At 37.8% G+C, this 12,593-nt stretch overlaps 1 protein-coding gene across 1 annotated transcript in view; it reads right to left on the reverse strand.

The window, feature by feature from the left end:
* The window catches only part of Pgant2 (polypeptide N-acetylgalactosaminyltransferase 2), a 301,501-nt gene that overhangs the window by 77,962 nt on the left and 210,946 nt on the right, over nt 1-12,593 (reverse strand). Inside the window, exon 2 of the mRNA XM_078180735.1 lies at nt 3,836-3,910. Within this exon, the coding sequence (XP_078036861.1) occupies nt 3,836-3,910 (75 nt within the window). The remainder of the gene's footprint in view (nt 1-3,835; nt 3,911-12,593) is intronic.

Here is a 12,593-nt window from a genome sequence, read left to right on the forward strand (position 1 = left end):
TATTTTTATTTCCATTTTTATCTCTATCTCTATCTCTGTCTCTATCTCTATATATCTCTATTTTTATTTCTATTTTTATCTCTATCTCTATTTTTATTTCTATTTTTATCTCTATCTCTATTTCTATCTCTATCTCTATTTCTACCTAATTATCTCTATCTCTATCTCTATCTATCTCTATTTTTATTTTTATTTCTATTGCTATCTCTATCTCTATCTCTATCTCTCTCTCTATTTTTATCTCTATTTTTAGCTCTATCTCTCTCTATTTTTATCTCTATTTCTAGCTCTATCTATCTCTATTTTTATCTCTATTTCTAGCTCTATCTATCTCTATTTTTATTTCTATTTTTATCACTATCTTTATCTCTATTTTTATCTCTATCTCTATTTCTACCTAATTATCTCTATCTTTGTCTTGATCTCTACTTCCATCACCCCATCGTCTTCCCTATCTCCGTCTCCGTCTCCCCGTTATGGACGTATTGCTGCCGTCGAGAACGGACGTCGTTGGCAGAGCCTGGTCCCTGAAAGAACCCTCCGGGGGAGATGTTTCGAGGCCAGATGCTGCCAACGACTGTCCTCTTTTGTGCGACGCCGGGATCTGTCGAAGATGCTCCGCGAGCACTCGCGATTTTTACCTCGCGGAACAGTTTCGCCGTGCTCGGACATCGATTTCGGCGAAATTAACCTCTCAGCTGCGAACGACGAGTATACTCGTCGTAAAGAAAATGGCAATTTTACGTTCCGCGATGGACATTCTACCGTTTTAGTCGAAATTGGTCGTGGAGCGTTGGAAAGTGGAGCCAATTACTGTGCGGTTATTTTCAAATAGTCGGAACGATTGTTGTGTCTTTGGTTTATTTTATTATTATTCTGTTTTGTCTATTCTTGTTTCTCTTTATTTTTTGGTCATTTTTGTTTGTCTTATTTGATAAATATTAATATTGGAACTTGCACATCGATCGAAAGGGTTGTTTTCTGATTTTTGCTTTTGTTAGAAGAATGTCGATGTTATAGAAATGATTTTTGGAGAGATTTTTATGTAAACCTCTTTATTGGAGTGTATATTAACTTAAAGATTCAGTTTTAATAAATCCAGTCTTGACATTGTTATAAAACAATATATTATATTAAGGGTAGCTATTTTTAGTGTAAAGTAATTGTGCTTGAAAATAAGCCAAACAAGTTCGATCCAATCTATAAATATTTTAAAAATAATCATAACAGACAAAAACGAAATCTAAATAATTTCAACTAAAATCCTTGTCAAATAGATTGCATTTTTAAATAATTAGCAATACATTCAAACAAATTACGAACAATCAATAAATATTTCCAAAAGAACCGAAACTGGAAAAGGCATTTTCTCAATAATTGAAATATCCATAAAAATATTGACGCGGAATATTCATGACAAATTAACGAGGTGCGAAGCAGGGTGATCGAATGTTTAAATAATTGCGAAGAGTGCCGTATTAGGTCTATCGAGTTAATACATCGAGAGGTGCTTGTACGGACGTGGCAAATGACACGGAACTTGACCTAATGAAATTCCGCAAAACGTGATTAAAAATCGTAATTCGAGCGCGCCATTTCCCGTAATTTGCAAATGGCCCGACCGTAGCCCGGCGGTTCCATTTAGAATATCATCGATCGGTCGGTTGTTCCCCGTGCCTCCTTGTCGCGCGCCTTTGTTCTCTTTTTTAATATCGACGTTGTCCTGCATTGTACTTTTCTGGCACGACATGGTTCTCGATCGAAAAATCCCTTCTTACACGTGACCAATTTCGGTGACGCTGGAAAGGCTCTTCTCTCTCTCTCTCTCTCTCTCTCTCTCTCTCTCTCTCTCTCTCTCACCTGAGTCGATTAGTATTTCGTCCTCCTTAATAATTTCCTTAATTTTATAAATCCAAATTTTATTTAATTTAATAAATCGAAATTTTCACGATAGAAAATTAAAATTTCGTTCGATTTTACCAGAAACGACTGGCAATTATATTTATTAAATTAGATACAAAATGCGCGTCACGAGTCTCTCGTTGTTACAGTGCAAAGGGTTAACATTAATCTCCTGCACGGAGTATCTGTTAAATTCTACGATTTCCTACAAAATTTTTCGATTCGAACTCGGAACGCTCGAAACTCTTTCCGCAATTTCCACGCAGCGTAGAATCCCGACGGAGAGAGAGAGAGAGAGAGCGAGCTCTCCTCGCCGCGAGTTTCGCCTTAAAATTGCAAATTAACATCCGCAGTCGCGAATAATGCAAAGCACACAGTCCAAAGTAAACAGCAGCCGCATTCCGGAGTGGCAATTTGGAAAATACGAGCGCTAACGAGCGCAGCTTACGCGATAACATCATAATTCCGGCGCCGCGTGCCGAACTTCGTCGAACCTCTCTCCGCGAAGATTAATTAATTGACTGGGAGAAAGAAAGAACCTGGGAACTGTTTATAAATCACTGGGACTCGGTCCAAGATCCAGAGGCTCCTCGATAAAAAAGAAAAACCGAGGAAAAACGAACGCAAATTCGAGCGTAATCGAGCCGCGCCGAAGTCAGCTCCTTCTCTCCCTCTCTCTCTCTCTCTCTTCTTTCCCCTTCAATTTCTCTCTTTCTCTCTCTTCTCTCTCTCTCTCTCTCTCTATCTGTCTCTCTCGCTCTCTCTTTACAAGATTAATTCGTCGGACTCAATTAACCCCCCCGCGTCGATAGAAAGCAAACAAAAAGCAAATCGAGGAGGGCGGAGAGGCGAGGAGGAAACACGAGGGGGGACCGTCTTCCGCGGAGGAAACTTTTATCCACCGACGCTTCCTGATCTTCCCGATCGAGCCGAGGAGAAGCCCCCTTTCGTAATTAATTACCCGGAGACGAGAATCCGACCGACGATCGGACGATGAAATTTTTATCCCAGCCCGGGATCGACCCCGGCTTTCAATCGACTCTCCGACCCCCCCGTCGCGACGACGCGAACTTCCGGAATTCCTTCGCCGTCGTTTACCACCGGCTTGCAACAATTTATTTTGGATAAACTACCGCGCCGATCGATTCGATGTTTATTTTGTTGGAGAGAGGGTGCCTCGTCGATGATTACATAAAATTTTCCCAGTGGAGGTGCGCGATTATGGTTGGCAAATTAATGTTAGTTGAGAGACTTCGTGACGATTCGTAGTGGAAATATTGTTGAACTTTGGAGAGATGTAGCTTCGTGAAAAAAAATTGTTTTGTTGTGCAATTTAGCTTAGTTTTAAGCGTAAAGCTTCTAGTTTTTTAAGACTGTTGGACTTTATTTTTTCAAAAATTGTTTTTATTTATAATAGAATAGAAAACTAAAGGTGAAAAAGAGGACCATATGCATCTTCGATTTTCAGCTCATTTCTTAAAAAAAAAATTTCTTTAACAAAATTACTTAAAAAAAAATTTGAGTTTATCAGTATTAAAATATAAACTTTACGCTTTAAAATGAGCTAAGCTAGACCTCTCCACGATTTTTTTTCGCCAACCTACAGCAGTTCAAAGTTGGACGACATCTGGTCAATAGAATATCGTGCTATTAATTATATTATATATAATTTCACATTTAATTAACGTCGATTAATATTTAAAAAAGAAACGAGCGACAGTGATCTGTTAATAAACCGTAGACTTTCCTGTCGCGATACAAATCGTGTTTGACAATCGTAATGACAATGCTACGGTCGATTTACATCGATTAGGACGAGTGGTTGCAGACGGTGAATTATTGTCGAACAGTTTGACAGGGTGATCGGGAAGAACGACGAGTGAGTACGACATAGCTTGCGTGAGACATTATGATAGATTTGATGGATAGTTACGTGTTCGTTCGATGTCGAAGAAAGTACAGTAGAGCCTCGATTATCCGAACCCCTGACGTCTGAATTCGTCATTATCTAAACACATGTAATTTTCTCATGTAAGTAGCTCGATCCAAGTCGCGCGCAATGGTATACCAGCAATTACTATCATTAACTCCGCGCAGGAGAGATAGAGGCGACGAAGCCGGTGCTTGGGCTCGACACAGTGCAATTTATTAATAATAATAGGAAGAACGCTGTAATAGTTATTGAACGTGATCACTGTAGATAGTAAGGTTTCGACAGAATAATTGACAGAGTTCTGTTGTTTTCATGTTCATAATTGTCTAGATAAATAAATTGAAAACCTAATTTAATCGACCAGGAGTGCATCGATCAGTGAATTGCATTTTTACTGCATTTTTATTGCATTTTTGCTGCATAAATTTCGTGAGCTATGGAGTCCCAAAGTTCGTCCATTTATTCATAACGATGTAATAAATACACCACGCGAAATAAAAATTATTCGAGCCATTTGCGAGCAGCAATAGTTAACTTAAAATATATTTGCAACCTCGACTATCTTAATTATTTAAAAATAGCGTAGCGATATGCTAAAATTTTCTTAATTTCCTTATAGTTTCTTCCTAATTTCATTTATTAACTCGGAAAAATTCGATATTTATAATAATTACGAAGCGTTGTTTATTGCAAAAGTCGATCAACGCTCGATCCATCATTATATGAAAGTATATATTCGATTATGCTCGGGTGACGAAGGTTACGACGCGTTAAAACGGCGAATTCGATGATTACAGTGCGCGTCGCCGTAAGCGTCGGTTTACGCCATAAATGAAACGTTTCGCCGTCGATGGTGTGGGCGGCTCGTCGATTCCGTGTAATCTTTAAGAGAGAGAGAGAGTGTTCGATAAACGCCACGGAAAATTCCATTAAGCTCGGCCCCGTAAGTTACACAATGAACTCTCTTCGAAGGCAGCCCGGCGAGCTAATACATTGACATACGCGGTGTCGTTTCGCCTCGTACTTTCCATTTTCTTTTTGTTTTTCTTTCTTCCTTCCTTTCCTTTCTTTTCTTTTCTTTTTTGTTTAAAATGCTCCGGCGAGGACGAAGAAACTTCCGCGGGAATAAGCTTGTCGGCGAAGTAATTAACTAATGTTCGTGGCGAAAAAGAGCCGGAAAAGTTTGAAAATCAATTTCGCCGGCAAGTTTGAATCACTTCCGATGGAAGTTTAAGGAAATCCACTTTTGGAAGGGTCCTCGACCCTGTGTCTCTTCGTTTCGCCCGAAATCGACGAATTCTCGCCCTTTGACGTTCTACGGGGGGAATATACTGTGTGTGCCGGAAGCGAGCTGTAACTTCGGAACGGGGCGACGTCGCGGCTTGGCAAAAATTCTGAACAGGGTTCAATTATGCATCGATAACACCGCGAAGTTTCGAATCGATATATGTAATGGAGAGTTTTTAAACAATGTCTGAAAGTTGGGGGAAGGTTCTTTTTGGATGAATTCTTTTACGAAGCTGCAGCAGCTGTGTGCAGAAAAAAAGGGGTATCTTTAGAGGGGATGAATATTTTGATCTGGAAAAATTCCTGAATATTGTTTAAATATGCGCTTAAAAGTTCACGAAGTTTAAAATTGTTATCTCTGGTGGTATATTTTTTAAACAGTATCTGAAAGTGATTGGAACGTCTTCTTAGTTTTCTTCTTTCGCGAAGTCTTGACAGCAGTGTTCAGAATAAGAAGCTGTATCTTTAAAATAAACGAATATTATAATTTGGAAAAATTTCTGAATATTGCTTAAATATTCGTTAAAAAGTCTACAAAGTTTAAAATTTTCATCTGTAACACATTCTTCAAAACGATGTCTGAAAGTTACCTAATCGTCTCCATAGACTTCTTCTTTTACAAAACTCGAATAACAGCGTATAGAAAAATAAATTATATCTTTAAGATAAATAAACATTTCGACCTAGGAAAATTCCTGATCATTGCTTAAACATGCACTAAAAGATCCTCAAAATTAAAGAAAAAAAATATCTGCTAGAAATTCCAACAAAAATTCTTAAATCTCGCCAGAACATTCACCATACACCCTCCACTACCGCTCTTTTTAAACAATCTCTATTTTTAAATCGAATAAACAATCATAAATAAAAAAAATTGCGAAGATTCTTCAAACATGCACCAACAATTTGGCAACGTATAAAATTGCCGGGGGAATGTCCAATGCCTAGGAAAAAATTCCGGAAAACGAGCAATATAGACCACAGACTCCCCAACGACGCTCTCAGGATCCATCGCGATTTTATCATTGAATAAAATATTAATCTCGTCGAAAGGGGATACGTCATTATAAGAGGTTGTTCCAGATACGCCCCCGTGCCCAGACCAATCTGCCATATTTCCAATTTCCTTGCCGGTAGAGCGAGCGCTCCGCAGGATCGTAGGCAGCGCGGATTTTTCGGCGAACGCGCGCGTGCACCAACGGTGGCCTGCGATGTCCGCGCGGCCGGAAAATAGAGATAAAATGCTCGAAAACAGGCTCGCGCAGGGCCGCCGGTATGAATCTATTAATGTTTCCCGGCTCGGTTTATCTGTCGGCGGGCCGGTTGTACACGGCGAAGAGCCATCGTTTTTCCTACCCCATGACAGCCGCCGAATCGGGATTTTTTTGTTGAAAAAGGACCGCGTCGAAACGTCCCGCCACTCGATACACCATCGACACGAGGACACTTCCGCGCTCGGAGGCACTTCCAAAGGAATCCTTCGAGCACGCGATTTGTAAATGCCGCGCCCCCGGGTATCGTTGTTCGCCGGACACGATTCATCGGAACGGGTCCGCGGATTTTAGACGCGAATTTTTAGATGCACGTTGTTCCGCCGTTCAGCTTTTATTTTTGTCGGATGCCCGAGCTTTTTGATCGAGTGCTAATGGGATTGCGATGGGGTTTCCTCCGCGAACGATTTTCACGGTACCGGGGCAAGTGTATCAATTACGGTGCCCATTAAACTGTCGTTCGGAGTTTGAGACGAATTAAATAGTTTTTGATTTTGGAGATATTATTACTTCAATTTTTAATACTTTTCTATTTTGATGTTATTATTATTTTAATTTTAAATAGTTTCTTTCAATTTTAAACAGTTTTCTATTCTAAAACTATTATTATTTCAATTTTAAATAATTTGCAATTCTAAAACTATTATTATTTCAATTTTAAACAGTTTTCTATTCTAAAACTATTATTATTTCATTATTAAACAGTTTGCGATTCTAAAATTATTATTATTTCAATTTTCAGTGATTTTCATTGTTAAAACTATTATTCCTTCAATTTCAACTTCTTGATTTTAAAAATCATCATTTTCATATTTCCTCCATCACTTCATAATTATTTAAAAACTTACATTCCACATTTCACAATTTCTAAAAAATTATATCTTTAATTGTCTTATAAAAATTACAAACTAAAATTATTCACTATCTACAATTTAAGAATATTCTTTAAACCTTTTTTTCATATATGAACAAAATTATCGTAAGCATTATTTACCATAATTTTTATATTTTCAACTGATCGAATGAAATTCAAAATCGGCGAGAAAACAATAAAAATCTATAGAACCGCGTTTTTAATGGGTTTGCGACGAAAACAAGCCGGTGTAACGGGAAGCGGCCAGTGTGAAAAATAAATTTACCGACTGCGTTAGATTGTTTTCGATTTATGAAAAAATTACGGTCGCGCGTGGGCGGTAAACCGAAAAACGATAACGAAAATCGTCCGGTGAGCGGATCGAACGCGCGCGGAAATATTTAATACACCGGGGCTCGCGCGCGCGCGCGCGCGGGCACCGTGTGAATATTTCATGACAAGTATTTACAGATAAATACAGCGGCGCGAAGAAATTTCCCGACGGCGGAACAATAATTACGTTCCCCCGGCGAAAATTTTATTTATCCGCCGGGCGGAAGTGACGGCGAAACAAACCCACGGCGTTTTCGAACACCTAAATTATTCAAATCCTTGATGCGCGAATTTAATATTGTACAAATACGTTCCGCGAATTTCAATATTTTATCAATCCATCGGATCGTTTAATGCGTAGAAACAATTATTATTCCCTTGTCGCTGTTTATGTAAATTTGTAATGTTACTGTACGGTAGCAAATATTTTACAACGATTTTACGTTTATCATGGTTTTCTATAATTTTAGCATTGTACGTTATTAATATTTAAAAAATTATTTATTATACGTCATTTGGTAGAATGTTAAAGAAAATATATTGTGAATTATTATATCTGTACGGGGAATTACAATTTATTTTTAGATATATTATATTACTATTTGATATTATATTATAATTTGAAGAATTATTTATTAATGCTGACTGTGTCTTATTGGAATATTAACGAGAATATTTAAAAAAGTATATGTAAATCTTTAAACAAAATAAAAATTTGTTGCATTAATTAGAACTGTTAAAATCCATGTAGAAATCTGTTTTTAATTATTTTAGTAAGATTAAGATAATAATATATTGTAACATATAGTAATGTAGTATAATATAGAATAATATAGTACAGTATATAATAATGTAGTATAATGTATAACAGTATAGTAAAATATACTATAATATGTAATAATAGACTATAATACATAATAATATAATATAATACATAATAATATACCACAATATATAAAAATCTACTATAATACAATGAAATACTTGTAAAACAATCCAGCATAAAATTCGCAGTCACTCATGCTCCCTAATTACTCCCACATCGAATAAAATCCCAACACCTGCACATCTCACTTTACAACCATAACTTCGTCCCCCATTAACACAGCTATTATTTCTTAACGCTAAACCCCGAAAATAAACGGAGCCACGAGATCCTGCTCCAAGATTAGCTCTTCTAGTCTCAATATCCGATTCGATCGCACGGCCCTGAATTAGGCGACAAGAGCATCTTGTCTCTGAAAGTAATCGATCGGATTCCGAAACGATCCTAAGCTCTCTCGCTGGCGAACGAAGTTGCAGCTGGTTCTCGGCACCGTGGATTCTCTTAATCCCGGAGTCGAATTAATCGAACCCTCGGGATTATCAGCAATAATAGCCGGGCGAGCTGTCGAAGTCGCTTGATACTTTCACATTGTCCGACGAGACTCGCCGTTTTAACGCGGACGATTTCACGGAAAACATGGCGGCGCACAGTGGTTTTACAGAGCTCGGTGATAAATTGTTATAACTTTTGAACCATTGCACATATCTTAATGAAAATTTCACTAAAATTAACTAGAAAAACAGTGCTATTTAACTGCTGATAATTAAATAATATTTGACATTTGTTAAACGATTCTATGGAGAGAAATATTCTATTCTCAAAACGCTCAATTTTAAATATTCATAATAGTTATGGTATTTATTCAATTTCATTAATTTCTTCACTTATGAGGTTTATGCTGCTTTTTAAAGTATTGCTAATTGAATAATTACTAATTTGGAAAAAATAATAATGTCACTGTATTTTATTTGTTAATCATTTCCTTGAACCATATAAGGCTTATACGACAGTCATACATTATATGTATAATAATTCTGAGAAATTAGTAATTATATTTTTATATTATATATAATATTATTCTATTTACTATATTTATTATATTTATTTCTGTATTATTATATCTTTATGCTATATTTATCATCGTTTCCTTAAACCATAAAAGGCTTCTACAAAAGTCATATTATACTTCATATATATAATAATTGTGAAAAATTAATAATGAAACTTTTACGTTGCGCTTTATTATAAAAATTGTCACTGAATTTTACATAGTGGTCCATTGCGCGGCGAGGTGGATCCGGCGATAAATCGCCGCGGCGTTTGGAATTGATGTGTTTAATAGTTCGGCGGGGGGAAAAAAAATGTCCAATAATCGCCGGTCGTTTTTATCGTCGTAACCGGTAAGAGAGCTCTCCACCCTTAAACTTTTCTTCTTAGCATTCGCGTCGGGGTGCCGGGCGCGCGCGCGGCCCTGGCTCGCGGCCAATTCCGCGCGTTCCTTTCGCGGCATCCAGACACGATAAAAAAGCCTTGACAATTAAACGGCCAACTTTATTAAAACGCGGGGGCGCACCTGCGGGCCCGCAAAAAACGCGACTGTTTTGCCGGCCGCGCGTTCGAATGCCCCGGAAAAAAGGATCGACCCAATTCCCCCCTTACGGAATCGTTTTTTGACGGCCGCGCCTCTCTCTCTCTCTCTCTCTGCTTTATTCGTTTGTTTATTTAATGTCGTCCTTCGTTCGAGAAAACGCGAATAAGCGCGCGCTTCGCGGTATTTCTTTTAATTAATTTATTCGGGGAATTCCGGTCGAGATAACGGCTTGGAATTTTTTTTATTAACAAGAGGATAGTTTGTTTAATATGCGAGAAAATTTGGATGATTGGAGATGGAAGATTATGGTTTGGTAATTCATTTATTTGTTCGCTGAATTTGTGAAAGCGATAGAAGAAGATTTTGGAGAATCGTTGATTTTGAAAAAGCTGTAGCTTCGTGGAAAATGGTCTCACGAGTATGCGACTTAGCTCAATTTAAAGCGCGAGGATTCTACTTTTTAGTGCTAATATCTCGTTTTTCCAAGATTGTTTTTAGTTATGTAATATAGTAGAAAACAGAAGGTACTACAGAAAAAAAAGGAAATTTTTAAGTGAAATTTTTGATTGGGACGTTCTATACATATTTAACAATGTTTTCTAAAATTAAACATTGTTGCTATAAAAATTATTTTAAAGAGTGAAAGAACAATGTTAGTGGTGCCTGAGAGTCACCATCCGAGTGCAAAGGGTTAAAGTTCCCGGGTCCGGGAAACCGCTTCGCGCAAGCAGGACGAACGCCCGCGTCGCTTCTCGTCGTCCGAGCGATCTATGACGATCCCGCGTCACGGATAGATCGCCATGTAAATCAATAGAGCGAGGCGGCGGCCGGCTCGCGGACCGGAAGAGCTTTTCTGTGTCGCCCCGGCCCGCGCCGCCTAATGTAAATTTACTGTCGCCCTCCGACGCTTTTTCCTTCGTCTGGACGCGAACTATTTTTTTTCCTTCCACCACCGAACGAACAACAAGGCGCGCACGCGCACCGCCGGATGCGCCCTATCTTTCGCTTAATGCGAGATCGCTGCTGCGGCATTTTCGAAAATTAGTCGCCGCGGGTAAATATTAAACAGAGAAAAACGCGTCGTCGTTCGCGCGCGAAAAATGTCCGCGGCGTTTTTTCGTAATTGCGCACGAATTTTTACGCAGATTTACGGGCAAGTGCGCCGCGATTCTCTTTGTTTGCTTTTAATCGTTTTACCATCGACGTCTACGTTAATTGTTGTTCCGCCGCGGAACGCGATCCGTTCACTTTTTTTTGTTGGAACAGTTTTTTTTTTTTTTACGTCGAATATTGCATCGCGAGATCGGAAGTAGGAAAATACAGGTGTAATTATGATTTCGTTTTGTTGTTGTTTTTCAAGGCGAAGGAGGTAATGGTACGTCGTTAATTTAGTTGCTGATTGCGCGATATGTTCTCGGTGTTAAAAATTGTACTGCAAGGCGAGGGAATTTATGTTGCTAATTGCTGGAAGGAAATTAATGGTTATGTTTATTTGCTGTTCTTTTAAAATCGGAAATTCAGTAGGGGATGATTGATTGAGTATAAATAAAAATTGAACGAGGGGATTGTTATTTCGTTTACGAAATTGTAGGAAAATTATTAATACCTTTTATTACTATCTTTTTAATTTTGGAAGTAAATGGAACGCAATTAATTTACTTTAAATACAGTAGGTTAACAGTAGTTTAAAAGACAGTAGGATAATTATTATCCCATTTTATTACTATTTCTCAAGTTCTAAAAGTAAATACTACTTCATTAAAAAACCAACAGCAAACCTATCGCCCTATTATACGATAATTTTTCAAATACCACTTCAAATTCGAAAAGAGAACAACACATAATTAAATAAAAAAATCACAAAACAAGAAAATCGATCTCAGAAATCCCCGAAAAACATTTTAAAGAATCTAATATCCCGAAAACAGCAGTGAATTTTATCGATAATCCGTGACGGCCACGTTGCGTGAACAATAGGGTCTGAAGGAGTCAAGGCTCGCGTGCGGCTAATGATTTATCGGGTCGGCGACCGCTAACAAGACATTCTGTCAACCTCGCGGGCCAACGCGGGGCGAAACTTTCGAAGAAAACATTATTTCTTGGTAGAACGGCGCGCGATATCTCGCCGTGGAAAAGTGCATTGAATATGTATGGCAGTAGAGGTAGTCGCGGTCTACGTCAACTTTTAATGAGACAGGCCACTAACGCGCACTTGATTTTTAACCCTTTACAGTCGAGCGGAGGCACCGCTAAAATTACTCTATCGCGTTCCAAAATAATTTCCATACTAAGTTTAGATTTAAAACATTGTTAACCCTTTGCACTCGAAGTCATTTTGCAATATAATAATAATTATATAAATAATTCTCCTGTTTCATAGTATTTTCATTTTATGTAACAAAATGCGCTTTTTTGCATACAAAATTAATTCTTGTGACTCATATCAACAGTTTCGCTAGTTAACAATGTTTGAAATCTAATCTTTGTTGGTGTAACAATTTTTAAATTTAAACTTTGTCGGAATAAAAATTTCTAAATTTAAACTTTGTCGGTATAAAAATTTGTAGATTTAAACATTGTCGGTATAAAAGTTATCT

Source organism: Augochlora pura, chromosome 5, assembly GCF_028453695.1.
Source record: "Augochlora pura isolate Apur16 chromosome 5, APUR_v2.2.1, whole genome shotgun sequence".
Classification (NCBI taxonomy): Eukaryota; Metazoa; Arthropoda; class Insecta; order Hymenoptera; family Halictidae; genus Augochlora; species Augochlora pura.